Source organism: Filicampus tigris, chromosome 13 (genome assembly GCF_054856515.1).
Source record: "Filicampus tigris isolate MCC_2025a chromosome 13, RoL_Ftig_1.0, whole genome shotgun sequence".
Classification (NCBI taxonomy): Eukaryota; Metazoa; Chordata; class Actinopteri; order Syngnathiformes; family Syngnathidae; genus Filicampus; species Filicampus tigris.
In genome coordinates this window covers 4,555,358-4,574,064 of record NC_141229.1, presented here as the reverse complement: position 1 = coordinate 4,574,064, position 18,707 = coordinate 4,555,358, and the positions used below count along the sequence as shown (strand labels likewise).

Sequence of the window (18,707 nt, the reverse complement as noted above, 5' to 3'; positions counted from 1 at the left end):
TTTATTGTTTTACATTTTCATCAATAAAGTTGCCATTTCACGTTCATACGTGTGAGTTGCATTTGCTAATGAGACACACTTGCAACCTTCCAATGATTTGTGCGGAATCCAGCGACGGTCCAATAGGAAACCGAGCCAATCTGTTGACGCTCGCCTATTGGCGCAGAGGCTTCAGGCTCCTCCCACGGCCAAATTGCTGCCGCCGCCGCCTGGTGGACGCGCTCACTCGGTGTGCGGACTGACGAGCGGTCGCCAGTCGTCGCGGTTCTATTGGTCCCGTTCCCAGCTGGCGCAGCCATGGACGAGATGGAGGAAGAGCTCAAGTGCCCAGTGTGCGGCTCCTTCTTCCGCGAGCCCATCATTCTACCCTGTTCGCACAACATTTGCCTGGCGTGCGCCCGAAACATCCTGGTCCAGACGCCCGACGCCGAGTCCCCGCAGAGCAGTCGAGCCTCCGGCTCCGACTACGACTACCTGGACCTGGACAAGATGAGCTTGTACAGCGAGGCAGACAGCGGCTACGGCTCGTACGGGGGCTTCGTCAGCCTGCCCACCACCCCTTGCCAGAAGTCCCCCAACGGGGTGCGGGTGTTCCCCCCGGGGCCGGCGCCGGCGCCGCACCCGCAGCAGCCCCCCGCGCAGCAACAAGCCGGCTGCCTGCTGTCGCCCATCCCCCGCAACGCGTGCATCACGTGCCCGCAGTGCCACCGCAGCCTGGTGCTGGACGAGCGGGGTCTGCGCGGCTTCCCTCGCAACCGGGTGCTGGAGGGCGTCGTGGAGCGCTACCGCCAGGGCCGGGCGGCCGCACTCAAGTGTCAGCTGTGCGAGAGGAGCCCCCGCGAGGCCGCCGTCATGTGCGAGCAGTGCGACGTGCTGTACTGCGAGCCGTGCCGGATGCGCTGCCACCCGCCCCGCGGGCCACTCGCCAAGCACCGGCTGGTGCCGCCCGCCCAGGGCCGGGTCGGGCCCGGGCGTCGCGCCGCGCCTCGCAAGACGTCCACATGCACGGAGCACGAACTGGAGAACCTGAGCATGTACTGCGTGCAGTGCAAGACGCCCGTGTGCTACCAGTGCCTGGAGGAGGGCAAGCACGGCACGCACGAAGTCAAGGCGCTGGGAGCCATGTGGAAGCTGCACAAGGTGGGAGCCGCGACGACAACTTCACTGGCAAATACATTCCATGAGTAATACGCGCGCGCGCGCACGCACGCACACGCACGCACGCACGCAACCCACGCACAGCACACGCAAAGTCAAAATGCAACGATACATATACAACATATACATACAGTACATACTTGTGTGTTATGTTAGCTGTAAAAAAAAAAAAATCCAAACATGTTCGGCAAAATACACAAATATGACACAAAAACTGAAAAAAAATAGTAGATGAAAAATTCAAAAATTTGAATTGAACAAAAGTACTAAAATATATATCTTTTTAAAACAAAATATTTGATGAAATAAATTATAGAAAAATGCATACACAAATATTTGATGAAAAATACACTACACCATACGCACGATACACACAATATGCAAATACAAAAACACATATCAGACAAAATTACAAGACAATACACAAACATGGACAACATGAATGCACAAATGTATGACAAACAACAAAAGTTAGATGAAAAATATTAGATTTGAAATAGAAATATCTTACATTAAAAAAACGTTTTTGATGAAAATTTTGAAAAAGAGTAAACAAAAATACTAGACAAAAATACAAAATTATTGGATGACGATTACGCGGATATGAAACAAAAAATAGTTGATGAAAAATACAAAACAAGCTATTTGCAGAGAAATACACAAAAACAACTGAGGAAATAATATCATGACAAAAATACAGAGAAAAATAGTACATGAAAATATACCAAAAAAATAAGCTGAAAATACACAAATAGTCAGCCAAAATACAAACGGCTTGCTGATGAAGCGCTGTCGCCACGAGTGAAAAACAATCCCTGCTTTTACTGTCTTTATCCGCTTGCTTTCTCTTCGCACTCCAGACTTGTGGTAGTCGCTCACCCCGTCGCAACCCCCTAGCGCCGCCCCTGGTCGTCATGGTAACAAAAGCCATACTCAGCATTGGCCCCCAAGCGAGCAGTGGCCTGTGCAAGCAGGACCTCCCTCCTGACCCCAACCCTCCTCAAAACATGCTGACAATGAATTCCGTTACCATGACAACCAGTCAGCCTGTCATTCAAATATTTGGAACCTCTCACGCATCGTGGGAGTTATCAGCCAAATATTCGAAAGGTGTCGTAACGCGGTGGAATTTTTCATCCAGCTCTTGTCACTGTTGGTGAAGGCGTACCTAATGTTGTGACCCGGGACTGCACACACACACTCATGGGTATTTGGAGTGGAGCGTGCCAGATGCTATTTTTGGGCTTGTAGTGGGCAGAGAGGCAGCTTGTGTGCTCCAAACAGCACACTGCACTCCGCATGCACACCAAAAAATATCCAAATTGGAAACCATCATCAACAAAAGGGTCAGATGAAAAAATACAAAATCAATAAACAATCACGAACTACAATATCTGCCCCCACAAAAAAAAAGAATAAATAAAAAATAGACAAAAAGAACAAAAATGTTTGAAAGAAATATAATATATAAAAATATTACAACAACAGCAACAACAAATAGCAGTCAAAAATACAAAAAACAGGTGCAAAAAAACCCCCCCAAAGTTTGACAAAAACTAAACTGTCATATTATACAAAATATGCAAAACATATTCCACTAAAATGCTAAATACTACACCAAAAAAGCACAACATACACCGATACCGGGCAAAAAAATCTAACTGAAAAATACACAAATGTATCAACATTCAAACAGAAATAAATAAATAAAATATCACATGGACAATGCACAAATATTAAAAGTTTATTGCTCTTTTTTATTTTTTTTTAAGTACATCCAGTATATTTTGTTGACTTCAGCAAAATTAGCAATCCCCAAAAATTGCAAATAATTGTAATAATCTAACCGATCTGATAAGAGACACGCTGCTGTCCCACTCGGTCATGTGTGTGTCACTTTAGGACTCCATATTATGATTATGATGATGATTTTGATGGGGGATTTCACAGCTTGTGCATTATTGATGACGTGAAGTGATGAATTATGAATGTCTCATCTTGCTCAACAGCCTGCTTGAATGTTTTCCTGAAAAGTCGTCAAACGCTGCCAAGTTGAATGGTGAAAAGTGGACCGTGTCAACTGTCAACTAGAAATATGAGATATTAATCGTGTGTGTGCGTGTGTGTGCACGTGCCCATGTAATGACTCTGCATTGAAAGTAGGTTATGACACTCTTTGCTAAGCTAATTTTTCAGGGACAAAAAAACAGCTCAGTAAGCTGCAGCAAAATGAGTTGTATTTTGGAGAGGATAAACTAAGTGAATGTGTCTTTGAGTATTGTTATATTGCTTATCTACATATGTTGTGCCACCGTTTGTGTTTGAATAGCCACTGCTTAAGGGGATTTATAACACTGTGACATCAGTGCTAGTTTTGTTAGCCCATCTGCACAATTTTCCATAGCCTAGTTAGCATTATGCTAGAAGACTTTTAGAAGACAAAGTTGATGTGCTTACGCAAGTTTAATTCTGTAGGGCCCAACCAATATATTTTTTTTGGAGGCCAAACCCAATTGTGATATTCGGTACAATAAAATTCAGATGACCGATTAATTAGACGATTAATTAAAAAAAAAGTACTAATGAATAAAATAACTTCTTTTTGTGTCCCTTTACCCTTAAAACAATAAAGATTGGTATGGCAGGCACACCATTTGAGTGTTTTACACTGCTCTTTCCTAGATTATTTGTTTAATTTAACAACAGGGGGTTGGGGGGGTGCTTTGAATGTCATTAACTTTGTCTTATGTTGTAGTGCGTTAATGTGTAAAAAAAGACACAAGTAGGCCGTTTAACATGCTTTTTCCACGTTTGGTCTTTGTTCAGCTGTGCATTCAGCTGTCTGGTCGGGGTTAAAGGTTAACCCCAATTCCCTCGCAGGCACGAAACGTCAAAGTTTTTTTTTCCTTTTTCGGAACTGTATCGCCTAGTGTTTGTACGTATTCCGACAATATGAGAAAACAACAATAGAATGTGGCTGCCGGCTAGAGTGCGAGTGGTTCCCACGGCGTCATGTGACCCCCAGAGCACACGCATAACCCTCTGCAATGGCCAAACGTGTCCAAACAAGAACTTTTGTGTGGGATTTCCTGTCACATGACTTCTACATCTCCTTTCCATTATAGCAGCAATGATGATTCACAACTTGCTTCATTGTGAATAATAATAATAATAATAATAGTAACAATAATAGTAACAATAATAATACTAACAATAATAATAATAATAATAATAATAATAATAATAATAATTGTAATTGACTTGGTTCCAAATGTGAAATTTGGGCTTACATGTTAGGAATTCTTGTTTTTTAATGTTAACATTAATCATTAGAATACTCATTTGAGATATGTATAGAGCACATAAATTGTTATCAAATACATAACTTTTCATTTCTAATATTCATTAGTAGTCCATTTTAGCTGAAAGGTTTATTTAATCATGATTTCAACAATTTCTTTAATTAAAATTATTTTTATGATTTTAGTGGAACAGAAGCATGCTTTACAAAATATTTATTTTTATATATTATTATTATTATTATTATTATTAGAGACTTCCTAGTTCATTTAATCAATGCATTTAAAAAATATTAAATATATTAAATATATTTGAGTTAAAAGGCAACCTGATATATTCGGCGCCATTTTGTGTATTTATTTTTTGTTTCTTTTATCCTGTTTCATGTATTATTTAAGTGTTATGATTATATTATTATTTTGCTTGAAAAAGCCTGCTTTATTCAATCCTATTTTATTCATTGTGATTCTTTTCATTTTTATTTTTATTTTTTATCTTGAAGTTAGTCTAGTTTAGTTTCAAGTCTGGTTTAGGTAATTGGATTTTGCTTATTTTTACCTTTATTATTTTATCTTAAAATCAGCCTGGTTCATTTTCTCATTTTCTTTCTTTTTTTTCTTTTTTTTTTTTTAGCTGAAAGAAATACGGGTGTATTTAATCACATTTGACTTAATTGTACTTTTTTTTTTCTTTAGCTGAAAGACAACCTGGCTAGTTTAATATAATTCGATTCTTTTTTTTTATTAGTTTAACCAGAAATAAAGACATCAAGTTCCCTTACATCACACACACAAACACAACATTCGTTTGGAATGGAGTTTGTCTTTAGGCGCTAATTAGCAGCTAGTTAGCATCTGCTTGTTGCTAACGTTCTGCCTTCATGTGGCACTCAGGGTCAACTCTCTCAGGCTCTCAACGGGCTGTCGGACCGAGCCAGCGAGGCCAAAGAATTCTTGGTGCAGCTCAGGAACACCGTGCAGCACATCCAGGTACACACTCTCTGTTTTCCCACTGACACCCACACTGCGGTGACGGACAAACGGGATTAACGGCGGCTTAATCATCGTGTATCATTGATAATCCCTCTGCACTTTTATCTGATTGATATTACCACGAGGCTCTTTCAAAATATTTGGAGCAGCTTTCACTTGGACATCCCTAAAAAACACCAGGATGTTTTTAATTCCTGCAGTCCAGAAGTTCCAGCAACGTTTGCTTACTGTTATAGTATAGTATAGTATAGTATAGTATAGTATAGTATAGTATAGTATAGTATAGTATAGTATAGAATAGTTACCAAAGTCCAAATGCGCAATGTTTCAAATGTTCCATAAACCTTTAGTAAGTTTTAATCAGAGATGGCTTCATGTGGCACTAAATGTACATTTTTGACGCTAATTTAAAAAATGTCAATATTGTTTTACCATGTGTTGTAATTTATATCTATGACGTCTCATTCATAAATATTACTAAATATTAGGGATGTGCGCGAATCTGTGGTGACTCAAATTGAGATGAGAATTTCCGTCAAAAACGAATGCCGAATCTCAAAGTTGGACGCTGGACCAGAGAGATGAATCTTCCCGGGTTAGCTTAGCGCTAGCTAGCTAGCTAGTACAACAGACTCAACATGGATGGATGACACGGGTTGATTTAAAACTTTACCAAAAGGGAAAACACCCGGGGTTCTGCCGTTGGCCAGTGTGGGGATCCTGGAGGTTAAAGTAAGTTATTCTAAACTAAAAAGGAAAACATTTCCATCGCTCAGTCTTTCTAAGCTCCGATATGTTTTCAAAAAAGTGAATATTAGGTTTGGTAAAGCACTTTGGAATACATATAGTGGCGATAAAGTGCTACGTAAGTGGACTCCATTTACTATTTACCATTGTGATCAAATTGATTTTTTCATTTTTTCGCCTTTTTTTCGGCAAAAGTACAATTAGTAACCCATTCATATTCATTTGGGGTTCGTGGTTAAATGCTAAACAAATATACAAATGCGGATTTGGGTTACGAATCCAGGCACTACTAAATATATTACAATATAACATCTACGATTGATATTATATTAGTATTATTATTATGAAAGTCTGATGTGCCGGAGAAAAAACAAGGGCAGATTCGGAACCAGTGCAAAAATCCATCTACAAAAGTTTACTTTAAATCTCTGATTGAAAAAAATGTAGTACATTTTTCTTGACAAGTTTAATTTCCTACAAATTCTAGTTTGTGCTGAATTTCAGTACTTCCTGTTTCTTCTTTCAAATCCACACTCTCTCAAACTAAACAAGTGCGCCGCCATCTATTGGTTGATAGTGTAATTACACGTACTCCCGATATTCCAAACGAGAGTTAGACCAAATTAGAGTCCTCCAGTGTTCTTTTCATGCCACTTACGCGCTTGTGTATTTGCATTGATCCCCTCAGGAGAACAGCGTGGAATTCGAAGCGTGTCTGGTGGCGCAGTGCGACGCCCTCATCGACGCGCTGAACCGTCGCAAGGCTCAGCTGCTCGCTTGCGTCAACAAGGAGCACGAACACAAGCTCAAGGTGAACCACCACTAAAAACTTTTTTTTTTTTTAAAAAACACAGTTTCAAAACAAAATGGCCACTTTCCCGTTCAACATTGGGCTTGGGTCATTGAGACAATTTGGGGTATTCGTTCTCTTTACTTGTTTATTTTTCTCATTATTTTCTTTTTTTTAATTTTTTTTTTTAGTTTTTTAATTATTATTATTTGTACATATCCTATTTTTGAGTTTTTCACCCAATTTCATATCGACTTGAATGTGAGCTAATTTCTTTTTAAATAACTTTCCAGGAGGTTCCACTGATGAGTGTAAAAGAAACCCTGCATGATTTTCGCATGTGGCTTTCAATGACAATCATTTCACAAACATTTTGTCTTTGCGTCGCTCGTAACATGACGAGCGAGAAGTGGGACGTGTTTGGAGTGAGGCAAGAAGGGAGGCGTGAGTTAGTGTTTTCAATTTCACGCTTGGACGCTGGCAAGAATCAATGTTTGGCACGTGGAGGTGTTGTGAGCCAGCGCAACAAAATCAACAGTACACAAAAGCCTGTTCAGCTACCACCAATTTAGATACCAGCTACACTCCTGAGTGTGTGTGTGTGTGTGTGTATGCGTGTGTGCGTGTGTGTGTGTTTGTGTGTGTGTGTCTGGAGGTGGGCTGGCCCATCTGCCAGTGTCCAGATTAGCCAGATTGTCAAAGACTTGTCCTAAACCTCGGACATGGCACGAAACCCTTTCAAGAGCACGTTTCATTTTAATTGTTGTGTATATATATATATATATATATATATATATATATATATATATATATATATATATATATATATATATATATATATATATATATATATATATATATATATTAGGGCTGTCAAAATTAAAACATTAACTATGGAGATTAATTTAAATTTTATAATGCACTAAAAAAATTAACTCAGTTAACTCAGTTTTATTTACTTCCTGTAGCTGACCTCTGCTCACTGTGCAGCCCAATTTAGAGAAGAGTCACTGTCGCAAAGACTGACTTTTAAGTAGTTTTACTTAAAAAATGTGCTCGACAGCTCGGTGGAGAAATCCAAATTAATTTGCACACTTTGCAAAGCCAAATTCAAATACCGTATTCACAGATCAAAGAAAGCTATTAGAACGGTCTGAGTCGAAATACACTTTTAGATTTTTTCCACATTAATACCAAGAGTTTACTCGAGTAAATATCGGTTCAAAGCTTCGTAAAAAAAAAAAAATCGTAGTTGCAAAACACGATTAATCGCGATCAATTATGCACATTTTTGCGATTAATTAGTTAAAAAATTGTCACACACATACACTTTATTCGAAAGTGTCTCGAGAAGGTTCACTTTGCTTACAATTACGCAGGTTGTCTGTGTGAAAGAGGCTACAGAAGCCATATTTTGCGTGTCTTCGCAGCTGAATATTTACTAGCACACTCAGTGGCCTGGAATGAACTGACTGCATTGTCTCCTCTGAGGCTCCCGGAGGATTAAGGACACCCTCAGAATGCGATCATTTCCCCATAAAGAGACAAACTAAATAATTAAGCGTGTTATTGATGTTATCAGTCAGCCAGAGGAGAGTATTTAGTCTTTATGAGACGCGAGTGACTCCAGTTTTTACCGCACTGGCAACAACAAGCTCCCGTCCGTCCTCTGCGGCCGCGTTGCAGTTGTCACGGTGATTCAACGCCTCGTCCCTCTGTTTGGCCTGGTGTCGCTCCGCCGAGTGTGATTTTTCGCACAGCGATGGACAAAACAGGAATGTAGTAAAGCGCACCAGCGACAAACTCTCCATGTCATTTGTCACATCATGTTTGAATGGTCACTTGTTGCTAGGCAGGATTTGTGGGGCAGTCAAAGATCCAATGGATGGATCCATCAAAGGATTCTGATGTCTATTTTGCTTGTTCTTTGGCTTTTATTTGGATTGCCATATAGAAGCCAAAGCCTCACGATACTATGTTTGCATTGTTTCGGCTTTTGTTAGCGCTCAAAGCTAGTTTGCCCTGCTCACGTCTAAATGCCGTTGAAAGGTCCCCCTTTTTTTTCCCCCTAATAATCTTTTATCCGGTTCGCAAGTTAATTTGGCCTCGTCCCCCTGGAGGAAAATTCTGGCACCTCGACGGCGACCTCGCCGTGAGGGGGACTGAGAAGCACCAACGGAGCCTGGTTCATCTATAAAACCACAAAGTGTTTGCATTAGGGGCAGATGAGGTAGTGCCCCATTCAATCAGCAGTTGTTGTTTCCAGGTCTCCCTGTCCTTTATCGATTATGTGATACGGCCGAGGCACTGCTTAACAAGGAAGCAGCAGGGTGTCGGGTCGTATGCCCTTTTCCTACCTGCGTATATTCTGCCTAGCAACAAGTGATGAACACTGCATGACCGGAGGAATGTCAAATGTTATGTCGCACGACGCCGCTTGTGGTTGTCATCCTCCATGTTTTTCTCTGCAGGATTTTCCCTCCTCTCGGCCCCCTCATAGCCGCGACCAGGTTACTGTTACCTAGCAACCCCTCGTCCATCTCCGCTCGGAGTGTGTGTGCGTGTTTTACTTGAGTCTCTTTTACCAAGAAGAGGTTCTTTGGACAGCAGCAGTGATAGATGCACTGGGTGGGTGTCAGGATTAATGTTGACGTTTTCAGGGGTGCTAGTGTGGCAAAAAAAAAAAAATGCGAGTAGCTTACAGCTTCTCTGATGTAACGGGACAACTGTTCGCACATCCTGCCGTGTGAAAATGTCACGCGTCCTCCGTCGAGGACAGTGCGAGTCACCATTCAGCACGTTGACAGCAGTCCTGCGAAGCTTTTCAAAAGCTACGTCAACCTCTTCATGCTGGTTGTACAGATTCGCTCCGTGATGTACGAATGACATACATACGACTAGCACGCAATTGTATCTCAAATCACCGTTCCCCATTGAAATGAATGGAAATGCCATTAATCCGTTCCAGCCCTGCCACCAAAGAAAAAATGTAGCACTCTATAAAATTAAAACGTTGACTAATAACGAGGGCCTGATCAATACGGATTTTTTGAGGCTGAAGCCAATTCCGATATTGGGCAGGAAAAAAAATCGATAACCGATGAATTGGCCGATTAAAATATAAAATGAAGTAACTTATTTTTTGGTTCCTGAACATTTACGACGACATGCATTAAAGAGAGAAAATTGGATTGCTTTACGATACTTTGTTCTCAAACTGACGAATTTATCTTTGGATTTAGGTCATAAATATATTCAGTACATGAGCAACATAATTAGTGAAGTCACCGGCAAAACAGGATTCATGCACGACGACGTTTACCATCAAATCGCATTTCTTTTTTGCCACGAAGCGATGACTTCAAGATAAAAACCCAACGACGCCTTCCTCACATGTCCAAACATGTCATCGTTGTGTTGTGCATTTGAAACATACGTCGTACAGATTATCGACCTATATATTATTGCGACAGACTAATGCTACTTTTTATATTGTACGTCCTGTGGTGTGGCTTTTCCAGGTGGTGCGTGATCAGATCTCGCACTGCACGGTGAAGCTGCGCCAGACGACGGGCCTGATGGAGTACTGCCTGGAGGTGATCAAAGAGAACGACCCCAGCGGCTTCCTCCAGGTGAGACTGGCTTCGTCGTCCGGGTCGGCGACCGCCCCCCCTGACCCAGTCAGTTTTTGTTCGCCAGATCTCGGACGCGTTGATCCGGAGGGTGCTGATGACGGAGAGCCAGTGGGGCAAAGGGACGCTGACGCCCAGGATGACCAGCGACTTCGACCTGACGCTGGACAGTGCGCCGCTGCTGCAGACCATCCACCAGCTGGATTTTGTGCAGATGAAAGGTAGAGGCACTCCGCTGCTCTTGACGCCTTATCTTTTGTCGCAGCGATAACAAATTCACATGGTTATCGTTATGACGGTAACGAATAGTTTTGTGTTTTTGTCAAATACTTTGATATTTTCTCATATATTTCTCCCTGATTATTTTGGTTTATATTTTTGACATCATATTTGTCTACACCCCACCACGCACACGTGGTCTCGATGCCTTACCGTTTGTCAAGGCAAAATGATTTTCCTGTCCCTCACAGGTAGCAATGAAATGTTTACGGTTCACCGATAAACCGGAATAAAATTTCAATGACACTTGCTTAGCATTACTGCTTTAAAGTTGTAAAATATTATTAGTACTACTGTATTGAGTGTTATTTTTTCCAATGTTTATGTATTATTTTGTAGGTATATATATATATATATATATATATATATATATATATATATATATATATAAATATTTTTACCATATTTTATATATTTTCTATTTTCTTCATTGAATATTTTTGTAGTGTGGCTAATAATTTGTATTAATTCCTGATGTTTGTTTTATATATATTTGTATCCATTTTCTCCGATACACTGATAAACATCATTTTCTCACTCTAATCGTGATATGAAATGAAAGCTGTTCTCACTGCTGAATGGTCTCTTCACAATGAATCCAATCGCTGTACACTGTGCCTAATAAAGTGAGCATCCGTTGCGTTTTGTGCACACCCTTGCGTGGCCTCGTCCTGCCCAGTGCCGTCGGCTCCCATGCTCCAGCTGGAAGAATGCTGCACAGAGAACAACAGCGCCACGTTGTCATGGAAACAACCGCCGCTCTCCACCATCGCCGTGGACGGATACATCCTGGAGCTGGACGACGGTGACGGTGGCCACTTCAGGGTACGTTCGCTCACTTCATAAGAAAGCAAATGCACAGCTTCATCTCTGTTGCTAACCAAAAAAGCAGCACCTATTAATGTCAGGACAATTCTGGCATCTTCTAAAAAGAATATATATATATATATATATATATATATATATATATATATATATATATATAGAGAGAGAGAGAGAGAGAGAGAGAGAGAGAGAAATAATGAAATGTTATGAAATGATTTAAAAGCTTCCATTAAGTTATTTTTAAAAACATTTACAGTGAACTTATTTTAGCAAATTTTAATTTAATTTAAAAAAAATAGATTGAAATTATGATTTGTAAAATGTTTGTCTTTTTTTTTTTTTTTTTTCAATTGTTTGTGTAAATTAGTTTCGTGAAAAAAGAGTCAAATTAATTTTGTGAACATGTAAATGTTTACCTAAAAGGCAAAATATGTTGTATATGTTCATGACTTTTCATTTTGAATTAATCTTTATTTCATTTTAAAACGGTACATTTTAATTAATAGAAGCGTTAATATTCTTGCACTTGAGGAGGCACACTGTGGCAACTACGAGTATTATTCCCCTCCTGATACGCCGATTGTCATTTTTTTTTTTCAATTTTTTTCAAGAATGATCACTTTGCACATTGATTCAACATCACGCTCATCTTGTGCTGCACTTTGCCGTGCCGCACGCTGACTCACCGACGGCCCTTTTTTTTATTAATACCCCGGCGTGGGCCGACCCGCCCACGCGCCACCGTTCCGACCCGTCGGAGCTTGTCGCCAAAATATCGTTGTGGTGTGTGTGTGTGCGTGTACTCCCCGCAGGAAGTGTACGTAGGGACGGAGACCATCTGCACGGTGGACGGCCTGCACTACAACAGCACGTACAAATCCAGGGTGAAAGCCTTCAACGCCAGCGGGGTGGGGCAGTACAGCAAGACGCTCGTCATGCACACGTCGCACGGTACGCAAAGCTTTTTACCCTTTGTGATCAAATGGAAAAAACATCCATTTCTTTCACGCTGTGAGTACCGACGTCGTTGAATTTCGCACACCGACAGGTGGTCAAATCAAATCTGTATCGTTTGCGGTCTCGTTTGTTAGCAATGCGATCAACTGGATTTTTTTTTTTTTTTTTTATGAACAGTTTTACAAGAAAATTGATTTGGAGCATAGGTTTGAAAGTTGTCAAATGTTGCGCACCAACACGAGATTGCGACAAAGCTGCACTGTTTGTTAAGAATGGGATCAAATTGTTTTATTTTGAATTAAATGAAAGTAAAAAAATATTTGATATTTGAAATATTAAAATCATTTTACTAAATTTACATGCTACCACTTGTAATGGTGAACTTCGTAACTTTTGTTAACATTGTGACCAAATAGATTATATTTTCTACAAATGAAAGTGATAAAATAATAATAATCTAATAGGTGTAATAAAAATCTTTCTGCGCATTTGTTAACCGGATGCCTGTGAAATTTTTTAAATCAAAAACACTTGTGGTATCGGGACTTGGTATTATAGTATCGGTATCTGTGGGTTCTCAAAAGTGTATTTTCATGTTGGTATCGGTTTGACAAAAGTGCTTTTGAATATTCTTGCAAAATATATTTGTATTATACTCATGAGAGTCATCAAATCTGAGACAGTCTTACTATTTTGTTAAAAATGTGAGAGAATCCATTTGTCTCAGTCACGTGGAAGTCATAAAAATGGTTTTTTTTTCTCCACATTTCATAAAATGACATTTTAATCAAATCGGCCCGCTATGTGATCTCGAACATAATGATGATCATAATTCTAATATTAATGATGAATGAATGCGCTGGCTTGCTTTCACCAGCTTATGAAAAAGCAAGAAAAACATGAAGTGTTCATTGCTTTCTTTTGGTTTTGCTTGGCTAAAGCTGCTTCCTCTCCCACTTTTCGCTATCACCTCTCCACTCTTGTAGCTGGACTCCCTCCGGGTGACATGCAGTCAGGTAAGCTCGCTCTCGCGCTCTCTCATGCTTTCTCTCATTGCTGACTTTCATATATATATTTAGGGCTGTCAAAAGATTAATCGCGATTAATCGCAAATACGAACTTTTGCGTAGTTTTACTTAAAAAGTAAAAATTGACGGCTCATTGGAGAAATCCAAAATAATTTGCACACTTTGCGCAGCCAAATTCAAATACCACATTTGGTGTATCGTTCAACTGTTGTTTTTTTTACAGGAAAAGAATCGTATTCACGGATGAAAGAAAGCTATTACAACAGTATTTGAATTGAAATATACTTTTTTCCACATTAATTCCTAGATTTTACTCAAGTAAATAACGGTTCAAAGCTTCGTAAAAAATGTAGTTGAAAAATGCGATTAATCGCGATTAATCTTTTGACAGCACTAATATATATATATATATATATATATATATAAAAGTTAAATACAACTGACAGTGATTCTTTTGCGTACCACTAGAGAGAGCCTTCGTACCTCTCGTGATTCTAGTACCACACTTTAAGAATCCCTCCTCAATCTAACTTGCTGTATGGCATTTGGCGCAGTGGCCTGGTTCACCTTCGACGCGGCGTCGGCGCACCCGGACATCATCTTGTCCAACGACAACCTGACGGTGACGTGCAACAGCTACGACGACCGCGTGGCCCTGGGCGGCGCGGCCTTCTCGCGCGGCGTCCACTACTGGGAGATGACGCTGGATCGCTACGACAACCACCCCGACCCCGCCTTCGGGGTGGCGCGCGCCGACGTCCTTAAAGACGTCATGCTGGGCAAGGACGACAAGGCCTGGGCCATGTACGTGGACAACAACCGCTCCTGGTTCATGCACAACAACTCGCACACCAACAGGTAATCAACGCAAATGTTTGTTTGTTTTGTGCGCGAGTAGGCTTTTTCTGCCATTTTTCATTTTTTTGGAGCTTCCTAGCACAACCTCGTACATCAAAGATCTGTTTTATTTCTGTTTCATTTCTGTCTGGCGTATGATTTTTCTTTAACCTGTGTGGCTGTTATGATGCATTCTTGTGTGTTCTGCCTAGCAACAAGCGAGCAACCAACCGTGCCATGGCTATCGGGGGATGTGAGAAATTCTAGAGTTGATGCAGCATTTTTTTTTTTTAATGTGGGCACAGGACGGACGGCGGCATCAGCAAAGGCTCCACCATCGGCGTGCTGCTGGACTTCACGCGAAGGATCCTCATCTTCCTCATCAACGACGAGCAGCAGGGGCCCGTGGCCTTTGAGGGCCTGGAGGGCGCCTTCTACCCTGCCATCAGCCTCAACCGGAACGTCCAGGTACAACGCGCCACTCACACCTGGCCTTAATCTTAGCTACACCTAATGAAGGCAGATATTCAAAAATAAATTGTTATATACACACGTACAAATATATTCAAATAATATTCACATTCCTGCAAACAGGTGGTCTTAGCGATTTTTAGCTCAAAGTTTCCCAGTTTAAATATTTTTACATACCATTTATCAGTTATTCAATGTACTGTTGCGCTGCTTTAAAAGTCATTCCTTTAGGACTGTCTACTCAAAGGATTAAGAAAAAAAAAACACTCCCAAAAACTCCCCAAATCTGTGAGTGTTAGAAGTTCTTTTTGTGTCTTTGAAGTGGAGCAACAGCGCCCCCCGCCGGCCTTATTTAAAAACACGATTTTTTTTTTTAATTTTTTTTCAACAGGTGACGCTGCACACCGGCTTGCCCATCCCTGATTTCTACACCCCAGGAGAGGTTGATCCTGCCGCTCACATGTGCTAAACACCTCACCCCCAACTACAATCGCCGCAACCCCCCCCCCCATGCCCAGTATACATTTTAAAAGCACAGTGAGAAAGAGGGAGTTTGACGTTCAAAAATAAGCTCTTGTTTGTGCGCTTCTCGTGGCTTTTTGTGTTTGAAAACAACGATTGAAAAGGCATTTTTGTATTTTATATTGCAAAAGAGTGTATAAATGATCGTGTTTTTTATTGGACGTTTAGCTATATTGAGCAAGACAGTCTTTTGAGTTGCTTGATAATGTCGTATGTGTGGAATTTAAAAGCGGGCAATATCGGATTTCTTTTCCCTTTTTTGTTTCCCGGGAAGCAATTACCGAACCAAACATCTCAAGGAAGCTACATGAGCTCACCAGGCCACAATATTAGGTACGCCTGCCTCTGGTACAGCAAGCCTGCGAAATTGCAGCAACCGAGCCTTTACGTAAAATCACTTTCTCGTGGCAACGCGGCATCCCGCAACAAATATGGGAGAAGTGAATGTCGGGTGTGATGGGTTTTTTTTACACAAAAAATGGTGGGAAAAGGATGGCTTTTTCGAACAGTGTAAAAGGTGCTAACGATACCATCAAGTAACAGTAGATCTGGCATTTAAAGTACAGTATGTACTGTACCTTTTACACAGAACCCGGCAAATTATGCGACTGTGTGAACTTTTGAGCGTCAAAAGTGAGCGTCGGGCGTTAAACTTAGCACCCCTATCCTAACGTTACACCAGTCCCTTTTTACAGAACTGCAACACCGAAACCGTGTGAAAGGGGCAAACAACTGCCACTTGGAGCCTCTTTCACACAGAGATACTGCAAAAATCGCTGCAGCGGACCCATCATGTTAAAGTTCACATTTCTTTCCCGGCAATGCAGAGCACCCATACATACAGGCATCGTTCTTTCTGTCTGATGGCTCCGATAATTTCTACAGAGATGAAATATTGCCAAATCGAATTCATGCCCCCGTTCCGCATCAGAACAAAGTCAGGACAATAACAGCGTTTACACAGAGGCCATATCAAAGCCGTAACAGAAGACCAGCATTCATCCATGTTTAACTTTGCAGCTGCTTGCAGCTCTAGTTAGGGCCCGAGTTCCCTATTTTAATTGAAGGAATTATTCTTTTCCATTTTTGTTATTCTTTATGTTGCTGCTTTTGCATGTGTTGCACCCCTCCGAGATGTACAAATAAGTCTGCAGAAGCCATACCCTAAAATGAAAAGGAAGCAAGTGGGATTTTTTTTTTTGGTTTTTTTTTTTTTGCACACATACATTTTCCACCTTGTCCTAGTGGATTCATCCGTCGATTTCAAACTCGGCCTGCATCTCAAGGCCCGGGACATTAAAAGTGCTAATAAGCTTTGAGTTTTTGCCATAATATATGATAGGGGTGGTGAATCGTATTTCACATTTCACATTTTCCTTTGCCGCAAAACAGTAAATGCTTAAAAACTGAACATGCTCCCCCACCAAAAAAAATCCCAAACTTTACACAACACATATATTAATAACGACAATATTCTGTAACTTCACACCCCTGTCCAGCATTTCTTTGCCTGTGCCTTTTACACAGAACTCAACGAAAGCATGGTGCCATATATACACCAGAACAACACAACCAAATAAAAAAAAAAAAAAAAAAAAAAGCTGGCTTTTGCTGGCAGTATGAAAGGGGCTTTCAACACAACTCTTACATTGGTTGTCATTCACGGGTGTACCTAATGTTGTGTCCGGTAAGAGTTATCCACGCTGACTACATCCATTCATAAGGTGCTATATTCTGCTGTACACAGCGCACACAGAGCAGAGTCCACTGGGTCACCCCGTTACGTCACCTGCTGCTACTTCTATAGTAACAACAAAGCTCAAAGCTATAATAAGTGTCATATATATATTTATATATATGATATATATGTACAGTATTTAGAACAGAATGTTATATCAGGTGTTAATGCCGCTTGTTGCCATGACAACAGCATCCCTCTCTGACCACCACAATGACTTTAAGTATGTTTCTGAAAGAAAAAAAAATATATAATAAAGATGAATAGATGCGTGAAAGTATGAGTGAGCAAATCAAATAGACTAGCAGATGCTTAGTTTGTCTATCGCAGCTTTTTATGAATTATTATTGCGCAGTCGCTGGGCGACACTGGCTCGTACAGTATATACATACAGTCTATTTAAATGTACATAATCGTATATTTGTGCGTGACCCTGTTTCTGTTCTAATTTAATGCCATGAGATGGTTCTTTATGTCTCCTCTCTTACTAGATGACTGCTGCATTATTATTATCTTCATGATGATAATTTGAGCCTAATATGAGCCTGTGTTTTCCTGTATATGTGAATATTCAATAAATGGGTGACAAAACTAATGCCTGTCTCACTAAATATTAATATTTGTAAATTATTAATAGCAATTTAACAGCGACAAATAATTTATGATCAAATGTATTGGGGTGCACTGTAGTCCTCCATTCTGATTGGTCAAATGTTTACTTGCTGAAAGCTCAATGGCCAAAAAAATGAACTTAAATGGCTGAGAGGCGAATCAGGTGAAACAAATATACTTTTTGAAAATAATCATTTTAAAAAGTTACAAAACAATTTTAATTCATTAATTTAAAATTTCTTTCAGTGTCTTTTACACTAACTGTATCTAATTTGCGCACATAAATCGAGACGGGAAAGGAAGACAAGAGAGCTGATTGGCTCAAAGTTGACTTGCTGAAAGCTGATCCTGTGACTGTAAAAAATGTCGAATTTTTTTAATTAATACGTTCATAACTCATTTGTTTTATTGCATGTCTCTATATTTATTTAATGAGGGCAACAAAATAGAGAAGCGAAGGGATGAGTAGAGAGTTGATTGACCGACAGGTGAAATATTGAAAGCTGATTCGCTGCAAGTACACTTGCTGGAATTTGATTGGCCAAAAAGTTTATCTTGATTTGAGGAACGGTGAAGGAGAAAAAAATATGAAAGGAACGTCACATTTAGAAGTGATAAGAGATCAATAATTTAACAAATTTCATATTTTTAAAATTCATGTATTCATATTTTCTATGTTATATTGCGTGTGTTTTTAATGTGAGCTCCAAAGTAGAGAAGCGATGGAAAAGCAGTGAGCTGATTGGTCGAAAGTTGACTTGCCAAAACTTGATTGGCTGAAAGTATTCTTCCTGGAAGTTGATTGGTCAAAATGTTGAC

General features: G+C 40.3%; 1 protein-coding gene across 1 annotated transcript; it reads left to right on the top strand.

The window, feature by feature from the left end:
- Window positions 1–233: 233 nt before the first annotated feature.
- Window positions 234–17,871, top strand: trim9 (tripartite motif containing 9). The gene is made up of 11 exons (XM_086050089.1): window positions 234–1,140; window positions 5,352–5,447; window positions 6,886–7,008; window positions 10,509–10,619; window positions 10,687–10,840; window positions 11,578–11,723; window positions 12,536–12,674; window positions 13,667–13,696; window positions 14,263–14,566; window positions 14,851–15,013; window positions 15,408–17,871. The coding sequence occupies exons 1-11, from the start codon at window positions 298–300 to the stop codon at window positions 15,483–15,485; spliced, it is 2,187 nt and encodes a 728-aa protein (XP_085906215.1). The 5' UTR covers window positions 234–297; the 3' UTR covers window positions 15,486–17,871.
- The last annotated feature ends 836 nt before the right edge of the window (window positions 17,872–18,707 follow it).